Source organism: Bombus vosnesenskii, unplaced genomic scaffold, assembly GCF_011952255.1.
Source record: "Bombus vosnesenskii isolate JDL3184/JDL3185 unplaced genomic scaffold, Bvos_JDL3184-5_v1.1 scf7180000013398, whole genome shotgun sequence".
Classification (NCBI taxonomy): Eukaryota; Metazoa; Arthropoda; class Insecta; order Hymenoptera; family Apidae; genus Bombus; species Bombus vosnesenskii.
Window position 1 is genome coordinate 561126 of NW_022883023.1, and position 16762 is coordinate 577887.

Here is a 16762-nt window from a genome sequence, read left to right on the forward strand (position 1 = left end):
ATGTACGTACATTAGACGATGTCCAAAAATACAAATGACGTACAAGTAAAACAATCGGTTTCTCAAAGCATAGAGTATAGATATCTCGTTCTCGAAGAGAGCCATCAATATTTTAAGACGCAAAGATCTCCCGTGGTTTGATTAATTGGAGACGATTAACAGACAACGAAATAGATTCAGGTGGTTGGCGAAAGAACAGCGAGATTTATTTACAATTCAATAGGTACACTCGTTTGGATGATATCCAAGCCATAAATCGCCAATATCTATTATGGAAAAGGCGAAGAGGAATTGGAGAATCGAAAAATTGGAAATTGTGTTGTGAGAGAAAATTCTATAAAAATATTTTTCAGATATTTTGTCAGCAGTTTGTGATATTTATTAAAATAATAGAAATATCAATGTTTGATAGAAACATGGAACGATCTCGGATTAAACTTACGTTTTACAAATTTCCTCGATCGTAAGACACAGTTGGATTGAAATCGAATCGAAAACGATGTTCTTTCGCGGATCACGGGTTATACGATCGCTGAGTGCATTCCATCAGAAATTATTCCGCTCTAAATAACGCGTTTCTGTCGTAAAGTGCTTATCTGAGGAGCGTATAATATCAAATTTTCGCCAGAAAATATCCCGGCAGTCGTTTCGAGGCAATGCTCAGGGCACATCGTGAGTTGCCGAGTTTCGAGCACGCTTCTACCAAATTAATGCTACGCCACTGTGTATAGGCGCTCATGGTGATTTGGCACCGTTAACTTTCCGACAGTTTGCCCGACATTTATGATGGTCGAGTTGGAACACGGTCCGCCGCCTCGTTGCATCGTTCCCACTATTTACCGATGATTGTATAATAACCCGAATGAGTACGCGCGCGTATAGACAACCGTGAAATTACTGGAGATATGAGAAACATTCAACGATGAAGATTTTCCTAAAGATTCTCGTAATCGAATAGCTATTTTATGTTTATCGATTTAATTGCGAATTTCGATTTCGTTGATCTTTAAAATCAATTATAAAATTATACGTAGTAATTCCGCAATAATCTTTTGTCCATACCTATTCGTAATTTTATAACATTTATATCGAAGCTATCTAAAGGAGACTTTCAAGGAAGAGATTTTCAGAGAAATTCTTTCCAGATATAATTCTCAGCAATTGCGATTTAAAGTGCAGAATTCTCGGAAATGTTCGATCTTTCGTCCTAGCGGAGAAAGAAGGAAAGCCCAGATAGGTTAAAATAACGTATAGATTAATGGTTGGGTTAACGTCGTTGCACCGATTATCCAGGATTCTCACAGTAGAAAGAGTATTTCTGAGAAATAGGGAGGTGATGCGTGGGTATCGTTCAGTGGAATTTTCTCACCTCCAAACCAGTCAAAAATAAATTTCCTTCGACCTGCGATAACTCTTTCAAGACTAAACCGTGATATTCTATTATTAAATTATTATATATTCAACTTGAATCAACGTATACACGTACGTACATAGACGCGTGTTTAGAAACGTGGCTAGTTCGAGGAACGCGAACGATGCCGGAGGAAAATTCACGAGCAAGTAGAAGCAATAGGAAGTACTTAAGAAGCGTGGAGAGAGAGAGCGGGTTTCGTGGCATGGTCGATGAAACCTCAACCGCCTGAATTTCTATGCAAGACGCCCACTTAAAACCCTACGCATCTTCCGTCGCCGAAGGTGAATTTAATCCTCCTCGATAGGGACGTTGGAGGAAGCTAAATCCCCGACCGCGCCGTCTAAACTGGCGACAAATCGCGAACGTAAAGCGAAGCGAAGTCGAGGGGAAAGAGTTGATCGATCGCGACCCCGCGGCCATTTCCGGTGGATCGGACGTGGTAACTCTATCGCGAGCAACACGCTCTTGCGGACAGCTGGCTTGTTAGCCGTCGACAAGTAAAGCTCGAGAATACCGAGTTTCTCGATCGCTGTTACGGTGGTTGTTTAGAAGTTATCTCTCGGGACGAATACTTTCAGGTGTCTCGAGTTTCGCAGAGTTTTACAATACCCTGGTTAATTGCGAAGATGGAGGAATCAGGTTAGAAGATTACGCGTATTTACTTACATAAGTGGCTTATCACGATTGAGTATAAAAAGTACAAAATATAGTTTCCGCGACAAGTAACGAAGCGAGTTTATAGATTTCACGTACCAGCTAGATATTTTATATTACAAGGAAATTGTATTTTATTGGAATACGCTCTTAACTTTTTGTATAAAATAAATATTAATGATTATGCTACGTATGATGACGTATAAGATACGATTAACAGCTTATGAGCCCATAATGAATACCATAGCGGTACTATGATTAACAGCTTACCGAGGTTTCTCTCGTACCAAACGTAAATCGCGTAAAAATTGAAATATAATCCAACTATTAAATCTTTGGAGAAACATTTCGCGCCCACCAATCTACAGAGTTGATTTTATAGACAATGAAACATAATACGTATGTGTACACGGACACGCGTTTTAGATATTACGTGAAACCTAAAACGTTGCCAATCAATCTAAGCTATCCTACTCCATTTTCTACATCGATCAACGAAAATTTCATACAAGAATGAAATTCCATTGATCGAAGTTTGTCCTACCTCGAGTTGCATCGAACGAACTAGCAAAAAGCCTGCACCAAAGGAACTGTCATTAATTTCGTCGGCTCATCCTTTTTGTCGAGAAGACCAAGATGCGCGATCGCGGATATAGCGAATCGATGCTAAGTGGCCATCTCGTTAATATCGTTGAAATGTCCGAGTAATGGAGAACGGGAGATGGTCGTTACTCGCCGAACAAAAGGAGAGAATGCCTTCGTCTCTAGCTTACTTGTTGCTCGCTGCAGTCCACGCTTCTTCTCTTGAATATCGTCATCTGCAAGCGCGACATTCGCGTTGCAAAAAGGAAGAATCCTAAAGCGAGAGAGAGTGATAGAGGGTGGGAAGGATCAGGGATCTTAGAGGACAGGATTCATTCGGAAGATAGACAATGCCTGCCGTGCAGAGATCGTCTTTGTGCGAGGAGCCGTTCCTTAGAATTTATAAACGACGCTGCACACCGCGACGCTTTGTAACAGCGAATGACGAAGGGGAACGTCGAACTAGTACGAGAAACGTTGCAAACGGTTTGTTACCTCCATCCTATTGATTTGTATTATTGCATTGGACGTATTTCCGGTTTGATTGGAACCGACTATTCTCTAATTAATTCATTGATTATTGATTATCTCGGAATTGATTTTGAGGCTGGTTTAGGTTTGAAAAACATCAAATAGACAGGATTGTAACGTTCGATGCGTGTATGATAATAATGGCATTTTAGGGGCAGATTTAAATCGAATATAATTCAAAATTGTCATTATTATTAATATCGCTATACTACAGATATTTTTGAGAGATAAATAGATCTGATTGCGGTAACAGATGAAAACATGAATTAAAGAGAATATCATTTCCTATTTAAGTTCAAAATTGAAAATTGACGAACTATCATAATATTCATAAATTAATTATCAGTTATAAGTTAGTTATTTAGAGGAATACTTAGAATATTATCAAAATATCACAATTTTTAATCATAGCTTCCCCAGAATCATTTAAAAGAATGATACAAAGCATTGTCTCGATCTTATTATTGTTATCAGGTTAAAGTTGTAATTAAAATTAAAAGACAGCACCCGTTGGTCGTCGATTACTTTGGTTTGCTTTTTAGCGTTGCGACTAACTCGTTCGGAACGTTCTTGCAACAGGCTGCGCTTTTTCCGTTGACTCGTCCTCAGTTTTCGAAACGTGCAACGCTCGAAATATACGCGAGGCGTTGCGATTGTTCGGCGGCGCGACGTCGCAACGAGCGCGAACAAAAGAGGAAGACTGCCGTTTGTATAACAGGCACCGCGCCGCTGTGAAAAAAGCGAGAATTTCGCCGGTCTCAATTACAGACGCTTCTATGTTTCTCGTTGAATTACGCCAATAGCGTACTTTCTCCCTTCGCCTGATCGTCTGTCGTGTAAGATGCAGGAATGTGGACTGGGAAATTCCGAGGTATTGTCCGCGCTCGAGACGACGATTCGTCTGTGCTTTAGTCGTTTCATCAGATTTCTGGTGTACGTACATATTTCTGGCCTGAACGTATGGTATAGTTTCTATGGTACATATATATACACATACACACATAGCTTTATAATAGATTTCCTTTCAATAAGTGTAATGAATCAAGTAAAGGGTAATTAATACGATAAGCGGTAATTAAACTGGAGGCTTTCTATTTCAAATACCAATTCGTATTTAATACACGAAATGATAAATTCTTTTAGAAAATATCAACAGAAATTAGAGAAATAATATTAACAGCCTAAATAAAACTAAAATCTTCTAAGAATAATACCAATTTCCTTCTTAATAGAACTCGAGTACAATCGCAGCTATCGATTCTGACATCCTCCTGCATCTTCTCTTTCTGTCTTCTTCTTTAACAATCAGTGATCAAGCCGATTTGCTAAACAGACTATGTCGAAACTCTACGATGCGGAAGTAGTTGGAAGTACTTAATACCCGTTCGACACACTTCTCCGCAACTATTTCAACGATCGAAAGTATTAAACGAAATTCGGAAGTTCCCAGTGACTCCCAGAGTTGAACGGCGAGCCGAGCGATGGTGTTTTAAACTTTGACGCCTTATTTCCTTGGGAAATCCGTCGAATTTGCATGCATATGAGAACGGCTGATTATAATATAACATTCCACATCTGTGGAACAGTGACGTCGTAAGGCTGAAATTAAGGCTTTTTACTACTAATTCGGGAATTATCGTGTCGCTCCGAAATTATCGCGACATGGCGTCGAAGCTTATTCCGGTTCTGCGTCGTTGTATTTTTGGTGCTGTTCTTTGCGAGAACAATGGAGCGACCTGTGTACGAAACAGAGTCATGCCATACACTTTCTCGTTTAATTGCTGAGTAAATGGCCATAATTTTGTTTGAATTCGACGAAGATTTATCATGCAATTTGTGTTATATAGGCACGACTTTTGCATGTAATTACGGTTGGTTTCATTTTCTTTTGTCTGCGGAAGAATATCACAGCTGCATTTCCTTTTTGAGATTGTATCTGGTTTCGTGTCTTATCACTTTTATGCGAACAGCGTGAATTAGTAATATAAATTTTAAAAATATGGTAAAGATCTCCGAAGTCTATCAATCAAAAATCTATTGGATAGAACACATTTGAAAGTCCTTAAGTGCTTAGTTTCAAATGCACCGGATAAATGTAGGCGAATCAATCAATTTATATTGATTGTACCTATCATTAGTAATATCCATTTAAAATATCACTGTACCTGTGATGTATTGTTGGCAACGTTTTGTAAGGTTTCCAAAGCAATTTGAAAGCGTTTTCTGGATCCTTGCCCGATTGCTTTGTTACACGTATCTGAATGGCTTTGATATTTTAATGATCATGCTGATCGTATGTCTATATTCGTGAAAATTGAAAATTGAAAATACGACGAGTAGGAAATATGTCGCTGCCTGTAAATGCTATCGTGTTATTTAATGTTCGTTAGTTAAATAAACTGTCCTCTTATTCGATAGCGCAAGTATAAATAGGACAAAGCAATAATACTTTCAATCTCGTTAAATGATTAGATGACTTCTATATTCTGTGTTGCAAAATATCAATCTCCACTATATGAATTTCTACGTATAAGTTTCTTGTATTAAGATGTTTACTCGCTCGTTCCGCGGAATTTTACTATTCTCTAAATCAAGCCATTCAACTATTCAGACACATTATTTCCAGTTCTCAATGGCTGCAAATTGCGGGAGAAGCCTCTATTTGTAACTGACGAATTATCCAGGGAAAAAGGAAGGAATAGTAGTTGGAAACGTATGGATTTGCTAATAAATCTCAGCCTGTAATATATCGTGGACATTTATTAAGCGGCCGTAACGGAAACCGCGTGCAGCTGTTCGCAGAGCGACGTGCTATCCGACAACAAAGAGACGAAACGGATAATAATCGACACACTAAATCGGCACAATAAGCACCGATAGTCATAATTTCGGTATTTCGCGAATCTATTGTTGCATTTAATAAACGCGTAACGCGTCGTTCGACGACTGTTAAAACACTGAGAGATTAAACTGTACTTTTAATAAAGTATCGCGCGATATAATCTTAGCTTCAACTTCGTTAAATCTTCGTTTCAATCGGAGACAGAGACATATGGCAAGATCAAGCTGAAGGTGGTAAAAAATGAATGGATCAGTACGCTTCGTTCCTTGTGAGCAATTAATTGAACCGTCTCTTCACTATCCCCTGTGCTTTATTTCCGACCCTTCTTCTCTTGGCTAGGATTTTGACGTACCTTATCTTCGTAATATTCGATTACATAGATTTTTGATGAATCTTAATACGTTTGAAACTTATTCGAGGTTATAATTTCTAAATAAACTTCAGAAGTAAAATTAAGCAACAGGCACATAGACAACAATTGCATAAAAACAATAATATTCATTCTTCAATGTCACAAATATTTCAAATACGTGACTAATTTATTCTATATTTTTAAAGAAGCGTCTTATGATAATAATGTCAACGTTGTAAGTTGCACAGAATGTGACTCATTAGTGAGACAAGTTTGTCAGCTATAGCGCGTCAAGATCATCAGATGTATGCAGTTAATTTGAAGCTAATAACAACAATGCATAGTTTGAAATTACGGCTACTCTGCTTTTAATCATTAGCACTGGTAATGATTTCATTGTATCGTGAGTAAATAATGATCACATCGAATCGCTAATAACTTGAGTTAAGTTATTAGTAGTTAATTGATCAGTCTCTGGCAAGTGTTTATCCGTTTACATGCATTGGTACGGTGAGCGAAAGTCAGCGAAATGCTGATTCGTTTGTGCAAGTGTAATGTTTGATTATATAGTTACCGATGTAGTAGCATATATTGTCTATATTAATTATCGATGAGTCCTGTACTATTTACATTTCATCATTGCTCGATAAAATCATGTTTCCAATCTCTATCGATATAAAGAATTATATCGTTTATTTTGTTCGTTATTGTTATTTTATAACAATCTTATATCAGCATAATACCTGTACTTATTATGAATGATTCAAATTTTCAGAAATATTTTCTCTTCCAGTAAACATATACAGCTTAAAGAATAACAGTAAACGATCAAAGTGTCGTGACATGATCATTCTTCTTCATAGTAGAATTTCAATCTTAAAGTATCTTTTCCCTTCAAACGTATTCGACGCGAATTAAACGTGCATACGATAGATCTTTCGATAAAAAGGTCACGCGTTGTGTCTCTATATTTCCGCGAAAGTCGTTTCCAATCCTGTCGTAGCGACAACATCGTTCGAATATTTCTCACCTTCTTCGTTTTTCTCGAAAGGAAGCGTGCTGTAACGCCGGAATTACTCTCGCGAGGTGCACATTTTACGGGAAATAAAAGCGCCGGGGTATTTTGATGTCCTCAAGCTCTCACGAATGCATATCACGCCCCCAGCTTCTTCTTCGCGTCTTATCTGAGACATTCTCGGGAAGCATACGATAAGCTGCTTTAGTAGACAAATCTCCCGCAGAATAGAAGATGCGCAGTGTTAAATTGTTAAACTGATTCGATTCTGTTACTTTGCTTTCCCAGGGCGGAAAAGTGAATTCTTACTCGACGCGTCGTGTGCAGTAGCTAATTGAAAATATTTAAACATTAACCATAGAACACTTTTATGTCGATGTTATACGTGTTACATGATATCAATATGTAATATGATTATATGATTTCATTGGCACTGCAACGAGAAACGCTTATGATGATTAAATTGGTAAAATTCGAAACCATTTTGAATATGTATATACATAAAGGTTACAAGATATTTACCGCAAACGTATATTTAGTAGAAAATCAATATACAGCAGGAACAGTCATTTTAAACATACTATTAGGACTGAAGATACCAGATAATCCAGCGTTTAAATACTTTTTAATTATTTAAAGTTAATTAAATATCTTGCAGTTTCTATATACGAGTCCACATTTATTTCAAACTTTGTGAATATAATCATGACATTGGCACCTCGTTACAGTGTTAATGAAATTTCAAGATATCTTGTATAATAAATAGAATATATCTACGAAAAGTTCCTATATGTACATAATATATATATGTACAATATGTGGTAAAGACGTAACGTCAGAATCACTCTTTATCTATCGTAGGTTTCAATTTCACTGGAAAATCACTCGAGCTTACTCGTTTGTAATTCACAAGCAGATTTCACTCTGGCGACTTAACAAGCTGCTTTTATGGATAAATATACAGGGGAAGAAAAATATTTCTCGTTGGTGGAGCGTGCTTGGACGTCTCCTTTTACCATTTGTCGTTGTTTTAAACGTCCATCCTAATTCTTCTTGGGGAATTAGCTTGAAAGTATAGGATTCAGAGCACATATTTTCTTTCCACTTTTCTCTTTTTTCGAATAAAAGATATCCCGAAGCGGTTAACGTTTTAAACGTCGTTAGTTTTCTCTTACTGACGTTCGTATTCTCCAAAAAATAAGAGATAATTTTCAGAAAATTGTCTATATACGAAAATAAAATTATAATGTTATTTCAATAACTACGTTTTCTCTCAATAAAACAAGGAACGAAGTAGAAGCTTTCACTTGCTCCGTTCAAGTGTACATCGATCATCTTGTTCTTGCCAGAACAAAACAGACATCGTCGAAAAAGAGGAAAATTAAAAACTATGGAAACTACCGGTCGAATAAACGTAATAAAAAAAAATCGCGGCTAGGGAAAGGAAGAAAAATAGAAGAAAACAACGCGATCGAGGTTGACGATGATTAATTAATGATATCATATGAACACGTTAGTGCGGATGAGGGTTTCGACGGGACGTACCAAACAAACGTGGTGGTCACGCATAACGGCAGTTGCCTGTACGTTCCTCCGGGCATCTTCAAGAGCACTTGCAAGATAGACATCACTTGGTTCCCCTTTGACGACCAACACTGTGACATGAAGTTCGGATCCTGGACCTACGACGGCAACCAGGTACACTACTGTCTCCACTAAACACTAAACACGCTCAGAGTACACACAAAGCACCAAGAAAGTCTTTTTACTGGTCCCGAATTCTTCGAGTGGTGCATCGAACGCGCCATTTCCTTGGACGGTACAAACGTGGCTTCGAAATTGCCGCCTACCGACTTCAAAAGCGAGCGTTCAGACGTATGAAACGTCCTCGTGGAGAGAAATTACATTTAGGTTCTCTGGTTCATGGTTTTCATTCTATATCTAAATCAAATAAAATCGATTTCCCATACGACAAAACGATAATCTTGTGGAATAATTATATCGAATACAAAAGTAGGTTTTTGTTAAGTTATCGAAGTTGGTTTGTTTACGACAGAGTTTATACTCGCGTGGCGGGTAATAATACACGAAACACATAGTAGAATATATTAAACGAGCTAAATGTTCCAATACCGTGGCAGAATAAAGTTTGACACCGGTAGGTCGACGTACAACGTTTTCTCTCGCGTTACTATACTTTACATCGGCGTTGATCTATTTCCATTCCGATGGAATAAAGTTTATCAAATCGTTACACCGATTCTTCGGATAATTACTGCGATTTGGATCGAACGAATTCTGTTAATAATCGATAGTAACGCTAAAACAAACTACGCGATGAAGATATCATAACGATTTTCCAATTGCTGTTAAACCAGCGTCACATATTTTATCGATGAATGTTACTTTAGGCGTGTAGCGAGTCTACGGACGGAAAAAGGTTCGACATATTCTCCTGACGTTGCCATTCGTACGTCAGGCAAAGAAACAGAGAATAACGAGCATTGTCAGCATCAACGTCACATCTTTCGCCGTTTCCTCGGACATAGTAATTCATATACTCGGCAAGTACGGTGTCACGAGTCGACGACAATGGCAATATAACGACGTTCTCTCGAAGAACGTCTCGTTTATTGCGCGAGTCTGACGCGTCGGTAGAATAGCTCGACGATTCTCTCCATGGCGGCGATGCGTCGTTAATGGAAACGCGTTTGGAGTCCGGTGGCGGCACTGACGAATCCCGATTGCCACGATATCCAAGCCCCTCTCTCCCTGCCAACATCCCAAGAAAGAAAAAGGTCCTCTTGATGCTATACGCCCATGAGCTGCCTCCCGAGGCTTCTTTGTCCGACACAAGAACTCAGTGCAACACAATAGCAACGCTCCATAGATAGCCGTTCATTCTCACGCTTCGTAGCTTCAGCTCGGATCTTTATATATAATATAGGTATATTACATATATATGATACGATATTATGTATATTATATTCTTTACGTATATATGATACATGTAACACGCACATGTACCAACATATGTGAAATATCGAGAAGTGTGGGAAGAGAAGGGGTGGTGAAAGAAAAGCGCTAGTGATAGCATCAGCGTGGTTAGGGATACGCGATGTCCTCTCTCGCTGTTCTTATTCATTTTCCTTTCTTTCTACATTGAGAAATGGGGAAGAACGTCGATACAAGAAAGTTCGGAGGGAAAAAGCTTTCAAAGAATATTCCAAAACACTACGATTGTTTAAGAAGTTTAATAAGTAACTTCATATCGTGTCGATGAGAATGCATCGATAGTTTCAGACGAATAGCATTCGTTCAATCAAATGAAACATACCCAAACTATGACGGATTGAAGGTTTGAATCCCGATCGCTTCTCGCTGATATACGGCAGAAAGCCGCTTAATCAGACGGCTGAGACCGATAAATCTGCAATAATACGCCGATTATCGATCATACGGCCAAGGTTTTTAGACGAAAGAAACCACGAATAAAGTATTAAACGCGACAAGTTTTGGTAGAAATTAGTATGCAGATATATAAATCTAAAATTCAAATTCGGGCATATTCGCGACGGTGCTACGTAATTAGCAAAACTTCTTGCAACCCCGAAACCGATGATACTTGGCTCCTGAAGTTGGGCCCCAAATTTATTAAACGATGTATCGCGAGAAAAGATCAACGGCTCAACGTGCGAATAATCGAAAACCCGACGAATGTGAGTTTGCACAGCCGTCATTTCGTTGTAATATTTTCCTGTTGGTAGGACGGATAGAATTGGAGGCAACGATCGTCCCCGGTTGGTAGAATAATTAAATTCGTTATGCGGACCGCGTGAAATAGCCGCGAGTATTATTTAATGCCGAAATTTGTCGTCATGCTCGGTCGAACACAGGTTGGGTAAGGGAGAGAGATGGCGAGCGGATTCCCCGAGCACGTACTCGCAGTCGCGGTTCCGTTAATTGTATTCCACTTTCAGGGCTGGTTACCGCGCGGAAGCGCGCCAACAGCGCGAACCATCGCGACACCGAATTGGAACTCGTCGCATTCAATTATTACGAAATTGCAGCTAACTTGAGGTAATCGTCATTACCGAAACGATCGGTGGCTGTTATTGACGCGTTACCGCTTGATCGTTAATTGGCTGCCATAATTGGAGCTGTAAGACGCTCGTTTGATTATCGTGCCGAGCCAGATAATTAATTGATCGCTCAGTCTCATTGGACGTGTAACGATGTTACTGATAAAATTAATCTCTTACCCGCTCTTTGGAAATGTTTTAATTCTCCAGGGTACGCTTCTCAAATATTACCAAAATTTTCGCTTCGTCCATTCGTTGTGACACGCCGTACAAGATATTCCCAATTTTCTAAGCGAATTGCCAGCATATTTATCTCCTCTGTTTTCTGTCACTTTTATTTTGCGTGTGACGATCAACGACGCGTGTGATATGAATTTCGACGTGGTAACGCAGTACAGTTCGGAAACCTTAGATTCGCAGTAGCAAGATCGCAGATTCATCCGAGTTAAATTATTACTGACAACGCGTTTGATATATTATCGTAGCATAATTTATCCGTAGATCGGTGTTATGGGGTTATCGATGGCGCAGGAATTTTCTTCTACCCGTAGATTCATGCCATACGAGGCTCCAGCGTAGCAGATTCCACCCGAGCGACATTAAACCTCGTTAAACGCGCTCTGCCCGACTGTATCCGAATTTCGGAGAAGTTGAGATAATCGCCGTTAATGGAACGACGTCTGCATGTTGCGTCATGCGACAGCATTCCATCGTTAATTACGGTATTTTCGTTTCGTGATTCGAAGGGTACTCCGTTAACTTCGCTTTATTTTACTCTCGATTTGGTGCACGTCTTACAAAAGTGACACTTCTCTCCTATAGGTTTCTATATAGGTATTTGTCAGTCCAGGAGATAAAATGCAACGTGTTTCATTGAATGTGCAAACAAAAATCATATATCAAATGTGAGTAACTTATGAATAAAGTGTCCTAACTCGTTAGAACTTTTAGAAACGCTCGATTGAAAATGAAAAATTTCATTATCTAAATGATAACTTCGGAATAAATAATTCTCGTTACAATAATATTTTTATCCCGTTAAATCGCATTCGCAGTGGCTCTACAATTTATTTTCATTTCTTTTTGCGTAATTTTTCCATTTATACGTAACGTTCTTCTACAAATTTCGTTGTAATTTCAACGAAACTATCGGCCCGCACATTTCATCAAAATACGCTCTCGAGTCGTTTATAACGTGCGCAAATTCGCGCAAGGACTGTCGTGTCCCGTGACGTCCTACTGTTCAGACATGAAATGATAAATTCATTTCACTTAGCGTTTGACCTGGACAATTTGCAGCGGCTGTCAGGCCTCGCGTTTCGCAGTATACATTGAAGAATCACACGGTTGGTTCTTTATGCGTTATAGCGTTATCCGTATCGTGACGGGAATATAGAAGCTGTGAAATTGCCACGATGAAGTTCGTAAAAATGAATTTCGTCAACAAGATTTTCTCAACGTATTTTACTTCCTTTTTTAAGCTTTTTAAATTAATCGAAATATTTTCGCGCCATTCGAAGTATTTCAACGGAATAGAGGAGATTAGGCGGTTCGAATAATCTATTCGTTTCATTTTATTTAAAATCATTTTGACTTACGTCGATCGAACTCATCGTTCGGTCAAAAACACCGGACGACAAATCGTGACGTTTCATCTCGAAACAATACCACGAAATGACTAGCATGCCATAAAGTTCGGTAATCATTGGAAACGACGAAAGAACGGACTCACAGTGATGATGACACACGGGAAACGGAAGCGAGCGGTACAGAGCATAAAGGGTGAGCGATTTATTGTTTGGATCGGTATTTCGACGTGCGTCCACCGAAAAATGTTTGAGTTATTTCGTTCGGCGTCACGTGAAATTCATAGGTTTTCGTTGCACGTGGATCAGGTTTGAATTAGAGTTTTGTCGTTTGCAACGCTTAATATTCCTTTAATAAAAAAAAAAACCTATTTACCTGATAGCGATATAAAAGCGTATATTTCTATACTTACTCGGCGCTATTCGACATTTTGTTCCTGTTAAAATTAACGTGTTTCGATTTTCCTATATTTGGGAATTATTATCGATTGCTATCGAAAATTATAAATACTTTCTTTCTCGACAGATATTATATACGACGAGAATATTACAAACGAAGTATCGAGATTTACATTTGAAAACTTGCAGTACTGACGTATTTCACGTGTCCGATTAATGCAGACTTTAGCTACTAATATCCCGCGTAGACACGTACATTTATTGCATATAATGCATTATTGTATATAATAATATCGTATATAACACACTCGTGTTTCGTATTACTCTAAATAATTATTATTCGATATTTATTAATTATTACAAAACTTTGATAGTATATTAAAAAGACAGCCAATGTAACGATACGGCGCTAATGAATGGCTTTGATTCAGAAATAGCTGATAAATACTTCATTATTGCAAATATTATTTATTACTGCCTGCATTTAATTCAATTTATAATACATTATCGTGAGAATAACGCAAAGTCAATAGTGTTAAACAAAATTCAATATTCATATTCGGCATTTAAATTCACGTTCAAACGTCTGTCGTTTCGTATATGTAATTCGCGCAGTTTCATTTGATAAATTTATTTATCGATGGTTGGACGTGTATCAAATACACGTCTGATTTCGACCACTTCGTTTCAAGATACAAGATTCCAATAAATATTTGCCAGATGATGAAGCTAAAACTATCACGCAAATGCAAGGTATAAAATGATTCGCATAGATGTCTGACAAATTTGCCGATCCAATTAGAGACGAACATCTCTGAAATCGAGCTTCTGTGAAGATCTTCAGGGGCAGGCTAAGAATAGATTTGTTACGTTATTTAAGGACGTCGGAGGAAAAATCGTACAACAGACAAAATCTTTAATGTTGGAAGATAGAATTATTGGTAGCTGTTTTACTTCAAACTATTGACAAACTGTAGTTTCACTTCTCATAGATTTTAAATGCGAGAGAGGACTATCGATCAGTAAAAAAAGTTGTTAAATCGGAAGAAAAGAGACGAAAGCAGAGTGAAAGATATTTTATGGCTTCGTTCCACCCACTTTTCGAAGGCTTCACGATTGGCTGGAATACAAATTTCGGTAATGTGCACTCGTTTAAGCGTGAAAGGTCTGCTTAAAAGCGATGTCTAGCGACATCTTAACGTTTCAGACGATTTGTTATGCGTGTAGAAACGTGCATCGAATATCATTATTTCGATTATTTGCAGAACATTTTTTACGTTTAACGATGTTTAGCGGAAATTATAGATTCGAGGGTTTCTTCAAAATACGATTTTGTTTCCTATGATTCTACGATACTATTATAATTAAAACAGAAAAAAATGCTCTCAATTGCTGCTCAATTTTGTTTAGGAATTTAAACCTAAAATTTAATCGTATCTAACTGACAGTACGAAATCGTGTTTTACGTAACCCTTGATACGATTTAAGAACATTTCTACTAATATTACGTAGAAACCAGGAAGAAATAACGAAGTATAGCATAAAAAAAGAGAAGCTTGTGAAAGTACATTGTACGCTCGATTATACAACGTTATGTAAAATTATTATTAGAGCAATAGACTCTGTGTCATAGAGATACCATGAACGCGCATACCGCGGGTACTCGATGAGTCGATTGTACACTAACGCACAAAGGGTACACGCATAACAAGTCGACGAACGCAATCTCGGCACATAAATTGGCTCTAAATGTGTTGAACATTATATACGTACTCTGGTGTCGTAATTAACCCCTCAAATAGATGAGGGGCGCTACGATGGGCTGATGTCGCTTGCCGGTGTTTCTTGCTTTCACGGGCTTATAACTACGAAACATATCGAGTGAGCTTCCACTATATTATATATATATACATATAGATATTATATACGTACATATGTATACGATATATACAAGTACGACCATGTGCAAGAAGCGAACTTAATAGACAAACAAGGAAAGAGAAAAAAGAAATGAGGAAAGCGCGAGAGAAAAAAAGACAAGAAAGGGAGCAAATGAAGGAAGAAGATATCGTGACCCACCCCCTGCCCAACCCCCTTCGGGAATATACAATACATATATGTACTACTTGCCCCCTACCCCCCCACAACCTCCCCTCGTGGAGATTGATAAAAGAAAAACCAACACAGAGATAGCGGACGTAGGGAAACAGGATGACCGAGAACACAATGACCCAGAATATACTTATACATGTTTCACACACAGATACATCGACGAGTCAAAGCAGGGACCACGTGATTATGTCTGAGCTGGAAATTGCGATTTCGCATGGAACACATGTTCACGTCACTCTACTATCGACTCCGCACCGATCATTCTCGACGATCCTTACGACAAAAAATCCTCCAAATTCACCCCGGAAAACCTGTTCCCGGATTTTCTACTACTATACACCCCTGCTATCTGCTTTCGAACGTTTCTTTTTTTTTTCTTTCTGATTTCGACTCGTGTTCGAGTCGCAGAGTCTTGGTTCGTCGCTGCTTTCTTGTAAAAATCAAGAAGATTCGGAACGCATGTTTGCAATCCTTTTGCGTAATTATAGTTGCGTGCATGAATACGAATAAGTTGCTGTTTCACGGAGGAAGGTGAGCCTCTCATTTTATATACATTTTGCGATTGGTATTTGAATATACGTAGATCGAATAAACGAAAGATTTTCGTTTGAAACTAGAGGTTTGCATTGGTTTCTTTTTTCTTTTTTTTTTTTCTTCTTCTTTTTGCGGATAATAAGTAATTATAGGGAATATAAGAGCATGTTTATGATACTTCTGCGAATAGATGCGTATACTTGATACTGTCTTCTTTTGTAGTATGTTTTGCGCTGTTTAAGTTTTACTCAGTAGATGAGAATTGTTAAGATTGTTAGTTGATAATCGATATTTCATAGAAAATAAGAATTTGACATTTATATAAGCAGGAAATATTGTAAATAATTCTGGTATTGCCAGTTATCTTACAAATTTCGAAATAAGCAAGCGATCCAAATTTTACAAATTTTTCATAAACCAATAGATAACACTGTTACGATCAAATCATCAGAACGATATTGTTATTTATTCCTGTATTCGTAAACTGCAGATAAATATCTCGAAAGAAATGTTTTATTCGATCTAAATAACATGAAAATAATTATTCTCCTTTTACTCGTTAAAATTTAGTCTACGGTAATATTAAATACTGCAAATGTAACTACTAATTAATATTGTCAATCGCAACGATAGAAGTAACTGCTAGCGTGTATAGTTTG

The 16762-nt window shown here is 38.0% G+C and overlaps 1 protein-coding gene across 4 annotated transcripts in view; it reads left to right on the plus strand.

The window, feature by feature from the left end:
* The window catches only part of LOC117237727 (neuronal acetylcholine receptor subunit alpha-7), a 264165-nt gene that overhangs the window by 139848 nt on the left and 107555 nt on the right, over positions 1-16762 (plus strand). For all 4 annotated transcript variants that reach the window (XM_033502018.1, XM_033502016.1, XM_033502017.1 and 1 more), the window contains exon 6: positions 8908-9088. In XM_033502018.1, the coding sequence (XP_033357909.1) occupies positions 8908-9088 (181 nt within the window). The remainder of the gene's footprint in view (positions 1-8907; positions 9089-16762) is intronic.